The 18603-nt window shown below is 43.7% G+C and overlaps 1 protein-coding gene and 1 long non-coding RNA gene across 3 annotated transcripts; one reads left to right on the forward strand and one right to left on the reverse strand.

The window, feature by feature from the left end:
• Positions 1-1573: 1573 nt before the first annotated feature.
• LOC118376017 (phosphatidylinositol 4-phosphate 5-kinase type-1 alpha-like) lies at positions 1574-16004 on the reverse strand. Of its 2 annotated transcripts, none has more exons than XM_052495468.1 (16): positions 15622-16004; positions 7457-7491; positions 6905-6988; positions 6564-6694; positions 6018-6135; positions 5674-5826; positions 3976-4275; positions 3654-3889; positions 3458-3541; positions 2957-3005; positions 2753-2837; positions 2492-2662; positions 2209-2341; positions 2029-2094; positions 1843-1936; positions 1574-1746 (listed from the first exon to the last, which is right to left on the reverse strand). In XM_052495468.1, the coding sequence occupies exons 1-16, from the start codon at positions 15665-15667 to the stop codon at positions 1744-1746; spliced, it is 1788 nt and encodes a 595-aa protein (XP_052351428.1). In that variant the 5' UTR covers positions 15668-16004; the 3' UTR covers positions 1574-1743. The 2 variants fall into 2 exon arrangements, with proteins under 2 accessions (XP_052351428.1, XP_052351427.1); XM_052495467.1 differs by lacking the exon at positions 15622-16004 and adding an exon at positions 10515-10737.
• LOC127915356 (uncharacterized) lies at positions 4301-5157 on the forward strand. The gene is made up of 3 exons (XR_008091082.1): positions 4301-4666; positions 4757-4936; positions 4982-5157. It is a non-coding gene; the product is annotated as an uncharacterized LOC127915356 (long non-coding RNA).
• Positions 16005-18603: the final 2599 nt, after the last annotated feature.

An 18603-nucleotide genomic window follows, 5' to 3' on the forward strand; every position in this document is an offset into this window, starting at 1 on the left:
ATTTCAAACCTTGCTTTCAAATCACAGATCTCTATTTTGCATAGGAATACTTTAGAACAGATTTCTTAAATTGAAATAATTTAGAGTGGATTTGCTGGTGTTTACCTTATGTCCACCAATAAAAAAAATTGCATCTGCAAGTCTCCAGTTGGGGAACCCCACTCTATTCTAAGGGTATGGAGGTGGCGGCCATTACTATGTTCTTGCTCTGGTCTCTCACTCCTAGATCAATATAGCACATGTGGTCTCATCAGAGAGGAAGATTCCAGGATAACCATGGAGACAGACAGAGCCTTCCCATCAGCCGGTAACACTGTGTATAGCAGTGGAGGCTGTTGAGGGAAGGACGGCTCATAATAATGACTGGGACAGTGCAAATGGAATGACAAACCATGTGTTTGATGTATTTTATACCATTCCACTCAAGATATGACCACGAGCCCGTCCTCCCTAATTAAGGTGCCAACCTCCTGTGGTGTATAGCCTACCCATACTGCCCTACCAAGAAAAAAGGCAGTAACTGCTCATTTGGTCAAAAATGAGTGAGCATGTATTTAATGTAGCAAAAATGACTTAATCATGTGGGCAAGTGTAACAGTATAACTTTAGACCGCCCCCTCGCCCATACCCGGGCGCAAACCAGGGACCCTCTGCACACAACAGTCACCCACGAAGCATTGTTACCCATCGCTCCACAAAAGCCATGGCCCTTGCAGAGCAATGGGAACCACTACTTCAAGGTCTCAGAGCAAGTGACGTCACCGATTGAAACGCTATTTAGCGCGCACCACCGCTAACTAGCTAGCTATTTCACATTCGTTACACAAGTATCCTGCCTCGCATTGTTTTTGAGAAAATGGGGTTGATATTAGCAGTAACTCCACTAGGTAACTGTGAAACTAAGGTAAATAAAAGCCATTTTTCTCAGTTCCACACTATGAGCAGTTACTGCCGTTTTGCTTGGTAGGGCAGAATAGCTCTGGCCTGTACATTCCTGCCCCGAACTCCAGTCAGTCAGCTACTGTATACATCCATAATCTAAAATAATAGAAGGTCTGTGTGATGAAGTAATATGTTCTGTCCACAGCAGTAAAAGTGTGGTCATACTAAAAATAATAAAAAAACACTACATATAGAGATGATTTTCCTGTCCGTCCCATCTCCTGGCTGTGTGGAGGGAGGAAGGTGTGGACAGATGTAGAATGATAACATATGAGATATTATGTTCTAAGTCACTGAAAACATAACCCTAATACTGTCCACAAGAAGGAATGCACAAAGTAACAGAACAGAGTGATATAGAGCATGGTGTTCCTCCTCCACACTGTTGATACAGGGGTGTCTAAGCCAACGTCCCTCTCCCCTTCAGACTTTATGATAGGTGGGACAGTGTATGTGGGTTTCATGACACAGAGACTCCTGTAACTTAGTTGGAGAAAGGTTTCTAGCAGCATACCCATGTGTCTGTCTGTCTGACCAAGCCTTCAGACAGCCACCACCTCCTCCTCACACCTCTCTCCCTCTTTGTTCCTCTCTCTGGCACCCAGTCACACTCTCCCTCACTTCACCCCCCCCATCCCGTTCAGTCAGCCTGAAGTATGTTCCAAACCTCCCCCGCAGAAAAGGATGGATGGATCGACAGAGTGAGGAAGGAGGATGCAAGACAACTGTCCCCATCTCACTCTTCCACCCACCTCCTTGGTTCCAGAATCACCTTTTCCTCAGATGACTCCAGATCAGTTGTTACTGTGGGGGACACACAGGGAGGGAGTCCAGTGAGCCATGGTAAACACCATAGTGAAGATCTTAAGAAGAGGAGGAAAAGGATTGGGCCAGACTTACAAAGCAGATGTTAGTCTCTGGGACAATGTCGGATAGTGAGATGGCATCTTCATTACCCGACTGATCACCTGACGCTTCCACTTCCGCACCCATACTGAGAGACAGAGAGAGAAGACTGATAAGGGTGTGTGTGTGTGTTCACGTAAGTGGGAATACATGAATCAGTGGTGTAATTCATTTGTGTACCTGTGGGAGACACCGTGGTCTTGGTCTGTGCTTGTTACTGCTCTATGTACCTCAACCCCTACTGACCTAGAGAGAGTGAGAGAGAGCGAGAGAGAGCGAGAGAGAGAAACACATGAGAACTGGATGACTTGAAGAGGAGAACTGACTTTGTGGAGGAGAGGGGATGGAGGGATGTGTTACTGTAGCAGAGGAGAGGAGGAGGTGAGTCCTGTGCTTCCTAATGAGGACGTGGAAAAGTTGGCCTCTGCATCCCCTGACCCTCCCGCCAGGGGAGGTGTCCTTGGCACCAGGTCTGGCCTGCCCGACTGCATGCCTGAACAGAAAGAGGGAGTAAAGAGGGGAACTAATGGCACAATTCCAAGTCGACCCCTAATCCCTTGTCCATACGCACTTCATGTAGCTCTGGACCACCTTGACCTCTGATCAAACATACAAACATTGATTGTGTTAACTGTTCACTCACTACTGTCTCCCTCTGCGTCAGCCTTGTTGAAGTGTGATTGGTAGACAAGTCGGGAGTCCATCACAGACTGTCCAGCAGCGTGGGAGAGTGGGGTGGGGCCTCCCAGGGTAGGAGCTCTCCTCAGACCCCCCGGACCCCCACCACGAGACTTCTTGGATGGGGAGAGCTTCACTGAGGGGTGGGGAAAACAAAATAACGACAGCACGTTATATCATAAAAGTAGATATTGAAACAGAAGACACACACACACAGCAGTCTTACATGGGATCTTCTTGAACACTGTGTTACACATGAATTGTTGGAAGCGTTCAGCGTAGAAGCCTGGTCTGTGCACCGACACTGTATCCTACAGAGGAAAAAGAATAAACCAGTTATAACCTGACATAGGCCTGACATAAGCAGTGGCAGATCTGACACATCTTTCATAATGTACTACAGGTAATGTGTGTGTGTGTAGGATCTTACCCCATCATGGACGAGGGCCTTCCACGAGTGTTCCAACTTCTTGATGAACCTGAAAAACAGTCTTCGTGAACGTAGTTCAGTTGGTAAAGCATGGCGCCAGGATAGTGGGTTCGACTCCCGGGACCATCCATACGTAAAATATAAGCACGCATGACTAAGTCGCTTTGGATAAAAGCATCTGCTAAATGGTATATACAGTGAGCTCCAAAAGTATTGGGACAGTGACACATTTGTTATTGTTTTAGCTCTGTACCCCAGCACTTTTTGGATTTAAAATGATACAATGACTATGAGGTTAAAGTGCAGACTGTCAAGCTTTGATTTGAGTGTATTTTCATCCATACCAGATCAGTGTATCATTTCAAATCCAAAATCCTGGGGTAAAACAAAAAATGTGTCACTTACCCAATACTTTGAGTACTGTGTCACTATATTATCATGTGAAATTGTATGAAGTCTGTACACAAGAACGCACACACACAAAGAAACACAAGCACCTACCTGTAGGACTGCAGAATGTCGATGATGCCGATAAAGACCAGCAACCTCTCTCCTTTAGAGTTCCTGGCTGGGATCCCACCCATACTGAAATGACATCATATGCCACACCAACCAATCACCATAAACAAATCCTGATTTACGTGACAGTTTGCATATTTTCCCAAGGTAATATTGTGTGATGTATTGATTGACTCACTGGTCCTCAGACTCCAGGGCTCCCTTCCCGCGGGCCTCTCCCTGTATAGACTCCATGGCTGTGCAGTATAGACTTTTCTGGGCCTGGGGTCGGCGCTGGTCTGGGGTCACCGCCCCCTCTGACCCCCCACTGTCCCCCATCTGCCCCCCACCTCGCTCCCTCGCTCTACTAGCCTGCTCCAGGTTATGGATCCCCACCAGTAGACTGTAGTCCATGATTTTAAAACTCTGCAGGAGCTGGAGCACACACACAAACACATAAGAGTTACTATACAGTAGACCCAAACAGCACACACAGAACACACACACCCTCCCTCCCTCACCAGGCAGTCTCTCTGGATGGTCTTGCTAAGGGCGTTGTAGTTGTCCGTCTCCAGCAGTAGTCCATCAGGCAGGTCCTGGATGAAGTCCAGGTCTTTAAAGGTGGGAAAAGTCTTGTCCCTCTCCTTGGCTGAGGCCCGTCTCTTATAGGTGGAACCCTTCATGTCGTACTTATGGTGCATGTGGACCACGCGGGGCAGCAGGTTGTTCATCACCACCAGGCGGATGTTCTTCCCTCCCGCCTGGATGCAGTACAGACCGTAGAACTTAGGGAGCAGGGTCCGTTTGTTCTGATTCAGGTTCTATAGAGAGGGAAGGGACGGGTAGAAAGGAGAGGAGGAGAGTGAAAAAAACACACAGGCCACCACAGACAGCTAGGTATTATATAAACACTAAAACACACAGGCCACCACAGACAGCTAGGTATTATATAAACACTAAAACACACAGGCCACCACAGACAGCTAGGTATTATATAAACACTAAAACACACAGGCCACCACAGACAGCTAGGTATTATATAAACACTAAAACACACAGGCCACCACAGACAGCTAGGTATTATATAAACACTAAAACACACAGGCCACCACAGACAGCTAGGTATTATATAAACACTAAAACACACAGGCCACCACAGACAGCTAGGTATTATATAAACACTAAAACACACAGGCCACCACAGACAGCTAGGTATCATATAAACACTAAAACACACAGGCCACCACAGACAGCTAGGTATCATATAAACACTAAAACACACAGGCCACCACAGACAGCTAGGTATTATATAAACACTAAAACACACAGGCCACCACAGACAGCTAGGTATTATATAAACACTAAAACACACAGGCCACCACAGACAGCTAGGTATTATATAAACACTAAAACACACAGGCCACCACAGACAGCTAGGTATTATATAAACACTAAAACACACAGGCCACCACAGACAGCTAGGTATCATATAAACACTAAAACACACAGGCCACCACAGACAGCTAGGTATTATATAAACACTAAAACACACAGGCCACCACAGACAGCTAGGTATTATATAAACACTAAAACACACAGGCCACCACAGACAGCTAGGTATTATATAAACACTAAAACACACTGCAGAATCTCCCCCCTCCTCCTTCAGTATCTCTCCATGAAGCATCTCCTCCTTAAATATCTCTCCATGAAGTCCCCCCCAACTCCTACCCAAATATCTCTCCATGAAGTCTCCCCCCAACTCCTACCCCAATATCTCTCCATGAAGCATCTCCTCCTTCAATATCTCTCCATGAAGTCACCCCCCTCCTTCAATATCTCTCCATGAAGTCCCCCCCTCCTCCTTCAATATCTCTCCATGAAGTCTCCCCCCTCCTCCAATGTATCTCCATGAAGTCTCCCCCTCCTCCTTCAATATCTCTCCATGCAGTCTCCCCCCTCCTCCTTCAATGTATCTCCATGCAGTCTCCCCCCTCCTCCTTCAATGTATCTCCATGCAGTCTCCCCCCTCCTCCTTCAATATCTCTCCATGCAGTCTCCCCCCTCCTCCTTCAATATCTCTCCATGCAGTCTCCCCCCTCCTCCTTCAATATCTCTCCATGCAGTCTCCCCCCTCCTCCTTCAATATCTCTCCATGCAGTCTCCCCCCTCCTCCTTCAATGCATCTCCATGAAGTCCCCCCCCCTTCAATATCTCACCATAAAGTATCCTGGTAGTAGCTTCTGGAGAAACTCAGCCTCTTTGTGCTGCACTGTCTTGATAATGAACTCATCATCACTGGACACGTAGAAGAGAGAGCCACTGGCGCCGGAGTTAGACAGCTCTATCAGGCCATCGTTACACAGAGAGTACTGTAGGAGAGGAGTTAGGTAGCATCCTGACCACAGAACTACAACCAGACACAACCAATCCACCATAGAGAACTACAACCAGACACAACCAATCAACCATAGAGAACTACAACCAGACACAATCAATCAACAATAGAGAACTACAACCAATCAAACAGATTCAATTGAGTATATTTTTGTAGTCTACTGACCAGGTAGTCATCTGGCCGGATGCCAAATAGTTCTCTGAAGTAGCGGAAGGCGATGGGGGCGTAGGTCTTAAACCTGAAATCACTGTAGTGGTGGGCAGGGGTCAGGTTACTGCCCTCACTGAGACAGAGAGAAGGGTGTTAATGAGTGCTGAATACAGGAAGACTTCTCTCAAGCATAAATGCAAGATGGGCACAGACCAGTGGTGTAGCGCAGTTCAGGGGAATTATTATTATTTATTTTTTTACAGATTTTGCCATGAAGCTGAGAGAACATGTTTCATTTTTCTTAGCTAATCTCATGCTGTTTTACAGATTTTGCCATGAGGCTGAGAGAACGCGTTTCAGTTTTAAAGCCAATTTCCTGTCATTATAAACATTTTCTTCATGCTTTATGACATGTTCATATAGTATCTGGGGGCCCGACTTTTTGGGGGTGTCGGGGGGCCCCCATACCTCATGCGGGTGCTCAGGGGTTGTGTGCTACACCAGTGACACAGACACACAAAGAGAGACACAGACACACAAAGAGACACACACACGTCTAACCTGGGGAAGAAGATGCTCTCGACCACCACAAAGTCCTGCATGAGAACATCTCTCTCAGCCTTCTGACTCAGGCTGCCCACAGTGTGAGTGATGCCCAGCTGAATTGCTCCTTTCAGGGCTGACGACGTAGTCTGGAGGGGGAAGTGGAAGCTTGGCTTGTCAAGAGAGATTGATAAATTCATTGTGTCTGAGGAATTCTCATGTTATAATTAATCTATGACTCTCAAATGCTTTTGTACATTACATTCTGCGAGTCATCATTGGCTGTGGACGAGGAAAGGTTTCAGGCTACGGGTAATGTTAGCACACATGTGGTGTGTGTGTGTTGACCCCATGCTGACCTTCTTATAGGTGGTCTCTCCAGTGTTCGTCTCAACTCCTCTGTGTCCAATGGTCTTCTTCATACTCTGACTGGATCCAGGCATCTGAGACACAGAGAGAGAGAGAGAGAGAGAGAGAGACAGGATGAAAGAGAGAAAGAGGAGAGAGAGAGATGGAAGAGAGGATGGGAAGAAATAAAAGGTATTAAGAAACTAAGAAATGCACTGTAGAGTTGTGTGTTTGACTCCATTAAAACAAGTTTCAGCGTCACCCTGTTCTCTCCATTGTTTGGTTTTATGACACACAGCTTAAAGGTAAACATCAGCCATTGACACACAGAAACCATCAAAACCAGTTCCCCCTCCCTTTCCACATATCATGTGTCCTCTCCCTAGACAGAGAGGTGATACACAACACATCTTCACCAAGGTCTATAAATGTTGCGTAAATACACACGCTGTTCCCTAAACCTAAAGGTAGTGGAAAACACAGTTTCATCAACAGTGCTCCAGCATCATCAGCAGAGTGCTGTAATTAGTGGTTGTGTGAGTCAGGGATGGTGTCTGTCTTACCTCTGGAGATGCCACTTTCCGAGACGCACTGGACCCTTGAGAGGAGAGAGAAAAAAGGAAAACATATTAGAGAGTTTAGTGATGGGCCTATTTTCGTTAGGCTCCTCCATGTTCCATGCTCAACTCAGTCCTCTTAGAATCTAATAGTTAACGACAGAACCTAGCTAATATCACAGAGCTAGAGTCATGCTAGACAGCTGTAGTGATGAACTTGTCATATAGTATAGTAGTTTATGGAGGAAGGAACCTGCATTAAAGTGTCTGATCGGGTTGTGTGATGTCTGGAATGACACATCGTCTCCCATCCAAACGTCGTTGATATACATTGCGTACGGAGCGGTAAATTGGCGGGAAGAACGCAATATAAAAGACACATCATCATTCATTTATTTTTTGTTCCCGCTTATTGAAAGTGCTGCTGCAGGAGCTTATACCCGATTGTCCGTTGCACAATTCAATGACATTAATAAACACTTTGACAATATTAGTTTAAATTGTCAAAGTAACGTTTACTGCAATTTATTGACAGTAGCCTATGTGTAGGCCTATATAAATGGCTGTTTGGTTTGCAAAGAGGGATTTAACGGCACAATTTATTTTTCATGCTCTCCGCTCTTTCTAAATTGTTCTCTTTCATTATGTTAATAATCCAACTACCACATGTATTGAAAATGTAGGCTACAGCAATTAGGGTGTAGGCCATTTGGTATGCCGCCCTGCTGTGTGCTCACTGCACTGTTGTGAGCTAAGACTCCAGCGGTGTAGTCAAATTCAAATATGTTCAACTGTCGTTTGACATCGAGATGTCATCATCAACGATGTACAATCGCCCAAATCTAGTGTCTGACCGAATTGCTTCATTGCAGTCTTTCCACTCCATGCACAAAACCTAATAAACTTCAGCGTAATTTTGACTTGAGAAGAAATTTGCAACAGTAAATGCTTGACAACCACTCTAAGTTAATTACAAAAACAGCCATCAACCATGTAATTTTCCACAGATGCCGAGCCATGGTTAGACCTACACAGCCACAGGAATGGATAGGCCTAGGCTAACTGCTGCTCCCATTCACATTGTGCTCTAGATTTACACCACTTTTCCCTCTAATGCTGCTTCCATGTCAGCCTGCCCTGGATGCTGTTGTGGTTGGGCCTTTGCCTCAAGCCTAAAACAATCCTGGGGAACCCTTGTACTTCAGTCACTGCTCAGGATGCATTGCATTTGTATGACGTTTTTCACTCAATTCTAAAACACCAAATGTTGTAGCTTGTAGTTACAACTACCCTTACTGACTGCCTATCTGTTACTTAGTGCCTCTCCATCTCCAGACAGTATAGTATTACAGCAGACATTCCCTCTCAGACAGTCTACCACAGAGCAGATACTGTGAGAGAGAGCATAGAGCAGCGGAAGGGCAACAAGTTAACTGTCCACTCACGGCATCTCTCACACACACACACACACACACACACACACACACACACACACACACACACACACACACACACACACACACACACAACCTGGTATTAGGTTTAATGGGGAACACCGGATACAGGGAAAGATCAGGATGGCCGGAGGAAATTACGAGAACTCTTGGCATCGACACAGGGACATACGCCAGTCTCTGCAAAACATAACCCCAGTCTGATACTGTGTCTAGACCACTGGGTCCGCTACCACAGGTCTCTGGCAGACATAACCCCAGTCTGATACTGTGTCTAGACCACTGGGTCCGCTACCACAGGTCTCTGGCAGACATAACCCCAGTCTGATACTGTGTCTAGACCCCTGGGTCCTCTACCACAGGTCTCTGGCAGACATAACCCCAGTCTGATACTGTGTCTAGACCACTGGGTCCGCTACCACAGGTCTCTGGCAGACATAACCCCAGTCTGATACTGTGTCTAGACCACTGGGTCCGCTACCACATGTCTCTGGCAGACATAACCCCAGTCTGATACTGTGTCTAGACCCATGGGTCCTCTACCACAGGCCTTTGCAAAACATAACCCCAGTCTGATACTGTGTCTAGACCACTGGGTCTTCTATCACAGTCAATGACTAAACTTTTTCCATAACCCAAACTAAGCTTGGGACTTTCCCTGTGACTCACCAAGTTGCCATCTTCCTTTTTGGTAGGGTTGTGCTCATTACCAATCCTCTCTAAGAATAAATTAGACCCTGCAGACCCCAGGCCCAGCCCCAACTTTATCCAGCCCAAGAGATAACATCCAATAGCCTATTATAAAACATTGTCAATTTGTGCGACAAACATGCCAAACATAGAGAAACACAGCAAATACGTGTGTGAAAAATCTAGAAGCAAAATATGTCTGGTATTTTCTCAATGTTATCACATCGTCATGACAATGCTTGAAATATGTGCTCCTCACAGAAGGATTCACCATTTAAAATTGTGTGCGTGTGTGAGATTCGCCTTCTCACCCACTCCATGAGAACTTCAGGCCTGTAACCAATAGCAACGGCTATTTTTGAGTTTCAACATGTGTTGAAATATTACAATATTACAACCAGTTGGCAAAAAACTTGTCTGCTGTTATTGTAATAGTGTGGGCAGGTCAGAGTTATGTTGAGGACAGTGAGAGGCAAGAGGAGGGAGACCTACTGAAAATATATCATGGAAAGGTGGCGTACTGACAACGAAACAGGAAACAGCCTGACGGCTACTTGTCTGTGACATTAGGCTAGGCCTATTCAAATTGTGAGATGGATGAAATCAATCAATTAAACCAATCCACATTACTTGAGCAAACACCACAAGGATTAGTTATTTCAGGGAGTGGAGAGGCACTGTGTCTTGCTAAACCATGTTGTAGCCATTTCACTGCCAAATGCATTGCACACACAATAGAAAGCAAACACGAACAATAGAAAACAACCCTTAACAGCCTGTATTTGGTCCACTTGTCCTTTGCTTGCTCAAATGCCACAAGGCCCTGTAATGCAATGCCTGTAAGAGGCACTCACAGGAACAAAGCACACGCTCAGCCACTCTCTCACACACAAACACACACTGCAACACCATGCAGGTACCTCTCTGCAAGGCTCTCCTCCAGAACTGAGTCCTAATGTCTATGGAAGAAGATACAAAACAACTACAACCAGTTACACATGAACAAGGCATGCATGCAACCAAATTAGGCCTCAATCACATTGCTCGCCTATAAATTAGCCCAAATGGACCACATGCTACAGAGTCGATCGATTAAGATTTTTCAATGCCGATAACGATTATTGGAGGACCAAAAGAGGCGATGCCGATTAATCGGCTGATTTTTTACTTTTTTTATTTGTAATAATGACAACTACAACAATACTGAATCAACACTTATTTTAACTTAATATATTAAATCAATTTAGCCTAAAATAAATAATGAAACATGCTCAATTTGGTTTAAATAATGCAAAAACAAAGTGTTGGAGAAGAAAGTAAAAGTGCCATGTAAGAAAGCTAACGTTTAAGTTCCTTGCTCAGAACATGAGAACATATGAAAGCTGGTGGTTCCTTTCAACATGAATCTTCAATATTTCCAGGTAAGAAGTTTTAGGTTGTAGTTATTATAGGAATTATAGGACGATTTCCCTCTATACCATTCGTATTTCATTAACCTTTGACTAATGAATGTTCTTATAGGCACTTTAGTATTGCCAATGTAACAGTATAGCGTCCGTCCCTCTCCTCGCTCCTCCCTGGGCTCGAACCAGGAACACAATGACAAAAGCCACCCTCGAAGCAGCGTTACCCATGCTGAGCAAGGGAAATAACCACTCCAAGGCTCAGAGCGAGTGACGTTTGAAACGCTATTAGCACACGCTAACTAGCTAGCCATTTCACTTCGGTTACACCAGCCTCATCTCGGGAGTTGATAGGCTTGAAGTCATAAACAACGCAATACTTGACACACAACGAAGAGCTGCTGGCAAAACGCAAAGAAAGTGCTGTTTGAATGAATGTTTACGCGCCAGCTTCTCCCTACCACCGCTCAGTTAGATACTTGTATGCTTGTATGCTCAGTCAGATTATACGCAACGCAGGACACGCTAGATAATATCTAGTGATATCATCAACCATGTGTAGTTAACTAGTGATTATGATTGATTGACTTTATAAGTTTAATGCTAGCTGGCAACTTACCTTGGCTTACAGCATTTGCGTAACAAGCAGTCAGTCTCCTTGTGGAGTGCAACTAGAGAGGCAGGTCGTTATAGTATTGGACTAGTTAACTGTAAGGCTGCAAGATTGGATCCCCCGAGCTGACAAGGTGAAAATCTGTCTTTCTGCCCCTTAACGAGGCAGTTAACCCACTGTTCCTAGTCCGTCATTGAAAATAAGAATGTGTTCTTAACTGACTTGCCTAGTTAAACAAAGATTAAATAAAGGTGTAAAAAATATATATTTTTTAAAAACCTGCCAAATCGGTGCCCAAAAATACAGATTTCCGATTGTTATGAAAACTTGAAATTGGCCCGAATTAATCAGCCATTCCGATTAATAGGTCGACCTCTACTACATAGATCTAGAAACAAGCAGGGCTTCATTTAAGAAAAGCTTGTTTTTACAATAGGATTTCAATAACATCCTAGTTCGACATTGTGTTGAAACATTTCCACAGTTACAATGAGGGTGCGTGCACACTAAACATATCTCCCAGTGCCAGCGCAGTTCAGTTCAAAACACATGTTGGCTGTTTGCCTGCTAGCAGCCTGTACTGTAGCCTGCATGTAGAGTAATAATATGGGACACTCCCCTATTTTTGTCTGACAGAGTAGAGTAAATGTGCTGGTTATTGGCATAATTTATAAACTTATACAGTACCAGTCAAAAGTATGGACACCTACTCATTCCAGGGTTTTTATTTGTACTTTTTTCGACATTGTAGAACAATAGTGAAGACATCAAAACTATGATATAACACATATGGAATCATGTAGTAACCAAAAAAACTAAACAAATAAAAATATTTAAGATTTGAGATTCTTCAAAGTAGCCACCTTTGCATTGATGACAACTTTGGCACTATTGGCATTCTTTCAACCAGCTTCACGAGGTAGTCACCTGGAATGCAATTCAATTAGCAGGTCTGCCTTGTTAAAAGTTCATTTGTGGAATTTCTTTCCTTCTTAATGCATTTGAGCCAAATCAGTTTCTTCAAGTGAAGTCACAAAAACTATCAAGCACTATGATGAAACTGGCTCTCATGAGGACCACCACAGGAAAGGAAGACCCAGAGTTATCCCTGCTGCAGAGGATTTTTATTTTACCTTTGTTTAAATAGGCAAGTTAGTTAAGAACAAATTCTTATTTACAATGACGGCCTAAGAACAGCGGGTTCTGGGGCAGGACGACAGATTTTTACCTCATCAGCTCGGGGATTCGATCTAGCAACCTTCCAGTTACTGGCCCAGCGCTCTAACCACTAGGCTACCTACCGACCCCCCAACATAAGCTCAAGTTCAGGATAAGTACATTAGTTACCAGCCTCAGAAATCGCAGCCCAAATAAATGCTCCACAGAGTTCAAGTAACAGACATCTCAACATCAACTGTTCAGCGGACAATTCAGCGTGAATCAGGCCTTCATGGTTGAATTGCTGCAAACAAATCACTACTAAAATGACACCAATAAGAAGAAGAGACTTGCTTGAGCCAAGAAAAACAACCAATGGACATTAGACCGGTAGAAATCTGTCCTTCGGTCTGAGGAGTCCAAATGTGTAATGTTTGGTTCAAAACTGGCATGTCTTTGTGAGACGCAGAGTAGGTGAATGGATGATCTCTGCATATGTGGATCCCACCGTGAAGCATGGTGTGATGGTGCTTTGCTGGTGACACTCAGTGATTTATTCAGAATACAAGGCACACCTAACCAGATTGGCTACCACAGCATTCTGCAGCAATACGCCATCACATCTGGTTTGGCTTAGTGGGGCTATCATTTGTTTATCAACAAAACAATGACCCAAAACACACCTCCAGGCAGTGTAAGGGCTATTTGACCAAGGAGAGTGATGGAGTGCTGCATCAGATGTCCTGGCCTCCAAAATCAGCCGCCCTCAACCCAATTGAGATGGTTTGGGATGAGTTGGACCATAGGGTGAAGGAAAATCAGCCAAAAAGTGCTCAGCATATGTGGGTACTCCTTCAAAAAAACATTCCTCATGAAGCTGGTTGAGAGAATGCCAAGAGTGTGCAAAGCTGTCATCAATGCAAAGGGTGGCTAATTTGAAGAATCTCAAATATAAAATATATTTTGATTTGTTTAACACTTTGTTGGTTACTACATGATTCCATATGTGTTACTTCATCGTTTTGATGTCTTCACTATTATTCTACAATGTTGAAAATTGTAAAAAAAATATATATATAAAAAAACCCTGCAATGAATATGTGTCCAAACTTTTGACTGGTACAGTATATAGTGAGAACACCCTATATCATTTGTATGTGTAAGTTCATTGGCCTCGTTCGCAGTCCTGTCAGACTTAGATCCCCATAAAGCAATCAGGCTCGTTATTGAGGGACCAAAACAGACCTATCTATTCTCATGACCTGACTCAAACTGGCTAGCTACTACAGTACCAAGGGAAGATCAACTGTAACAAACACCGTAGTCAAGCTGATAAGAGCCTGTACGATAAGGCGAAGACTCTCCTTTCCTGACCCAGCGTCACTGTTCACATCATAACCTCTGATATCAACTGATTCGGAACAAGTGAATAATGTGACCACAACCAAAAACCAAATCAGTCAGTTCTAGACCTGGGGAAATAAACCAAACATTTTCAACATTGATCACTTATCGCAGGCATTTAGCTGTTATCATTCATTTCGATCCATAGCCTATACTACAAAAATGTGAAGTTTGAAAGGAAATAAATTGGCTAATTTGGGCGATTGTTAATGGGACAATTGATAACTACAACCATCAAACCAGTAGTAGTATAAAGGATGATTTTTTTTTTAAACTGTGTAGAACATTAATGTTATAAACGTATCGTTCTCGCATCAATTCAGGCAATTTAACGCGATTTGGATTTATCTCCCAGCTCGAGTCAGGACTCCCCGTGAATTCCTCTTCCTCTCTGTGACTTCCAGTGAAGTTCTCTGTAAATGTGCTGGAATGATAGAGCAGGAGGCTCTTCTTCAACCACATTACTCAGATTATTGTTTATTCTCAGGTAGCCGTTGTGGCAGGTAGCCTAGTGGTTAGAGCGTTGGACTAGTAAATGTAAGGGTGCTAGAGCGAATCCCTCGAGCTGACAAGGTAAAACTCTGTCGTTCTGCCCCTGAACAAGGCAGTTAACCCACTGTTCCTAGGCCGTCATTGTAAATACAAATTTGATCTTAACTGACTTGCCTAGTTCATTTTTTTAGCTCCCATGGAAGCGAAATCTGTATCCATTCCACCCTAAACTAACGTTATTTAGCCTAATTGATTAGTGACTGCCTGATTTTGTCAGGAGTCCAAAACCTGTAGAACAACATCGCCACATTCTATCCACGAAAACAATTGTGCTGGCATTACAAGTAAATATTCAACACACACCTAGTTAGCTCGCCAACATTGCTGGCTGGCCTCAGTTTGTTGGGTTGGCTAGTTAGCCGGCTAACATCAATTAACAGGTGTTTCGTCCTACTACGAGATGCGGCAAATATTACAAAATATCAACAAAGACCCACTGGTTTCGAGCATGGCAAATAGTTAACAGAGGCAGTAAATTAGCCAACTAACGTTACTGTAGTTAGTTAACATTGCTGGAGTTCGAGAATTTGCCCCATTCAGGGTGAGCCAACATGAACTACATCTGATTGAAAATAACCACATTTTCGGGTGTGCGGCTATCCCATCCCAAGCCCTTAATACAAACACTATAAAGTACATGACCCAATTTCAAGCGTGTAACGTTAGATGCCTAGCTAGATATAACGCAAACCATCCGATCCGTTTGTTGATGTTAGCAAACTAGCTAACAGCAACTGTGATAACGTTAGCTAGCTCAGACAGGAGAAATGAAGTCAGTTGAATTGAGACAAAATGACCATATTCAGCTACAGGCTGTGATGAATCTGTAGCTACGTTATTAGATTTCATTTTCGTGCAAACTACTTCACGGAGACCTTAATTAGTTATTATAGATACCTGTCGGAGCAGTCAGTCCCGAATCAACTGGAACGGCGGTCGCCATTTTGGATTGGCCGGTATCGGAACAGATAGAACAAATCTTTGGTATGGGTATCCACCTAGCTAGTAGATGGCCAGCGGCAAAGTCAAAATGGGCTATATCGTAAAAATATATGAAATCCAAAATGTGCTATTTTGTCTTAATTTGGGGTTAAGGTTAGACATACGGTCAGCAGTGTGGTTCTGGTTATATTTAAAATAAAAATGTAAGAAGATAAATTGTAGAAATAGGCTGGTTTATGACTTTGTGAATCTCCCTTAGACAGGGTCGTACATAAAACATTCTAAATAAGGCTGCAAAGACATCGATTTAATGGCGAGGAGGCGGGGGGGAACAGAGATAATATGCATACTTTCTTTATGAAACACCATTTTCCACCACCATAATAGAGTTGCTAATGCTAGTTCCTGATGTTGCGCTCTTCTTCGATGACGTTTAACGGCGGTTTGCAATCCAATAAACTTGCATTACCGCCACCTACTAGACTGGAGTACAACTCCCTTATACTTTGCTTGAAAAAATAAACAAATATCCTACCATCTAAAACCACAAAAAATGAATAAAAATTACAATACTCCACTATTTAAATCTATTTAGTCCTACCTCAGGCCAACAACCTTAACACATCCTGTAATTCTTCTGTCAAGCCCACACACCCAAATACCTCTCTGCAGCTGCCACCACAACCTCAATTTTCTGTGACTTAGGTTCCATCCCTGCAGTACAGTTGATAACCATTGCTATAAATGCCCAAAATCCAATCTTCCAGAAACATATATTACTTGTTGGCATATCCCTCTGTACTGGTACAGATCTACAACTCACACCACTCCTATCAGGATCCCTCCCCTTGACCCATCTTACTCTACTTTCTTCAATGCCTCAATATATGGCAACTTCTGCACTACTCTAACCCTGGAAACCTCAACCTGCCTCTCTTGCACTGGACATTTTTGATCCTCAGCCCCATCGGCACCGCTACAACTAGCACATAACACTACCTTCCCCAATGCTACACATTCCTTTGTCTCATGCCCTTCTGCACACTTCTCACAACTAGGAATCTCCCTCCTACACACTGCTGCCACATGCCCAAAAGCTTGACACCTGTAACAACATAATGTATTTGGCACAAAATATTGTACACGATAACTTAAAAATCCTCACATCACTTTATTGGGCAAAGACTCAACATCAAAACTCAAAAGAACAGACAATGACTCTTCTGTTTCACCACGTTGTCTGCATCGCACCAAATGAAGAGCATCACAAACACCGGGAATCTTCCCCTTCAGTTGGTCAACTTTTACTGTTAACCCAGTAATCAATCCTTTCAATGGTGTGTCACAGGATTCTTCTGATGAAGGAGAGGTGGACCAAAATGCAGCACAGTAGTTGTCCATGGTTTTTTAATTTTGAAAACTGACCACATAACCAAAACAACAAAGTGAAAACCCCAAACCAGTTCCATGTGTCACAAACACTAACACAGGAAACAATCACACACAAACCCCAACACCAAACAGGCTACCTAAATATGGTTCCCAATCAGAGACAATGACTAACACCTGCCTCTGATTGAGAACCATATCAGGCCAAACACAGAAACAGACAAATTAGACACACAACATAGAATGCCCACTCAGATCACACCCTGACCAAACAAAACATAGAAACGTACAAGCAAACTATGGTCAGGGTGTGACATGGTGCCATTATCTTGAGAGCAAAACAATTCTAATTTCTTGCCCCCGTTCATTTAATGTGGAATGCCTTCTCCCTCTGACCAGCAGAAACACAAACAATTACCACAAGACCACTTCTGGTTACCCTCACCGATTCCACAGCACCCATCTCTATTTTATCCCAGCCTGAAACCAAAAATGGATCAGCCAAAAGGCAGGGGTACAGTTTTTCCCAAAACTTCACTCCTACTGTCACACTCCTCTTTATCCTGACCCTTGGGCTCCGAGAACTTCACCACACCTACCACCTCCGATACTTCAACCTCATTCATTTCCATTTCTCCTCCTGTCTTCAGCTCAATCTGCTTACACTTTCTACAATTCTTCTTTAACAAATTATCTCCCTTTTTCCCGCTATTTTTAAGGCACTCATGCTCAGCCTCTTTGTTCCTCTCTCTCTTAGACATCCTCTGCCTCTCTTTTCCCTCCATTCCTCCTCCGTATTCCAAATATACACCTCCTTATGATAATACTTCACTTCTCCTGACATACATCTTGTTCTTGCATTCTCAAGGGATGCCATTTAGCAGGCTGTCACAATCTCCACAATCTTTGTCTTGATGTTCTTTATCAAAAGCTACTGCAACGCTTTTCCATTTCAAACAAGCGCGCTCTTCCCTGATGTTGCCCTCCCAGTTCAGCCAGGGGTAAACTAACATAGCAGGCATAGAAAGAAGCCTGAGCGGAGTCCCCACTTCTGTTTTTCAGGGGAAACAGAAGTTAGTTTGAAAATACTGTGTCCCTGAAAACCAGAAACATCCTCCAACGCTGCTATGGGTGGGGTGTACAGACTTCTGCAACCTGATCGCAATATGCAACATCTGGGACTAACATTCTTAGCCACTCTAGCATGGTGGTGGAAAATAGTGTTTCATAAAGAAAGCACATAGTTTCCCCATATTTTTCTGCCTTCTCGCCACTAAATCAAATTGAGGAAATCGATGCCTTTGCAGCCTGAATGGAGAATGTTTCATGTAAGAACCGGTCCACCGGGGATACAAGTGTATATAACCGGCTTCATACAATGCCTTTGGACGGTGAGATGAAACCACTCAATATTGCCATCTGCCAGGATTTGGGCTAAACTCTGTGGCTGTGACAGCTAGTGAGGACCCCGTCTGTTTCTATTAATGCAAGTTCTATTACACTAACTTAGTGGATAAATGTCAGTCACACAGTCACTATAACATAAAG

This window comes from Oncorhynchus keta, chromosome 34 (genome assembly GCF_023373465.1).
Source record: "Oncorhynchus keta strain PuntledgeMale-10-30-2019 chromosome 34, Oket_V2, whole genome shotgun sequence".
Lineage (NCBI taxonomy): Eukaryota > Metazoa > Chordata > Actinopteri > Salmoniformes > Salmonidae > Oncorhynchus > Oncorhynchus keta.

Excerpts from the sequence above, each read along its gene's own strand:
- LOC118376017 (XM_052495467.1), bottom strand. The coding sequence starts at position 10,605 with ATGCCTTGTTCATGTGTAACTGGTTGTAGTTGTTTTGTATCTTCTTCC. Across the intron at positions 5,827-6,017 it reads TCCGGCCAGATGACTACCTG|TACTCTCTGTGTAACGATGG; the intron begins GTCAGTAGACTA and ends CCTCTCCTACAG. Across the intron at positions 1,937-2,028 it reads GACCACGGTGTCTCCCACAG|TATGGGTGCGGAAGTGGAAG; the intron begins GTACACAAATGA and ends TCTGTCTCTCAG.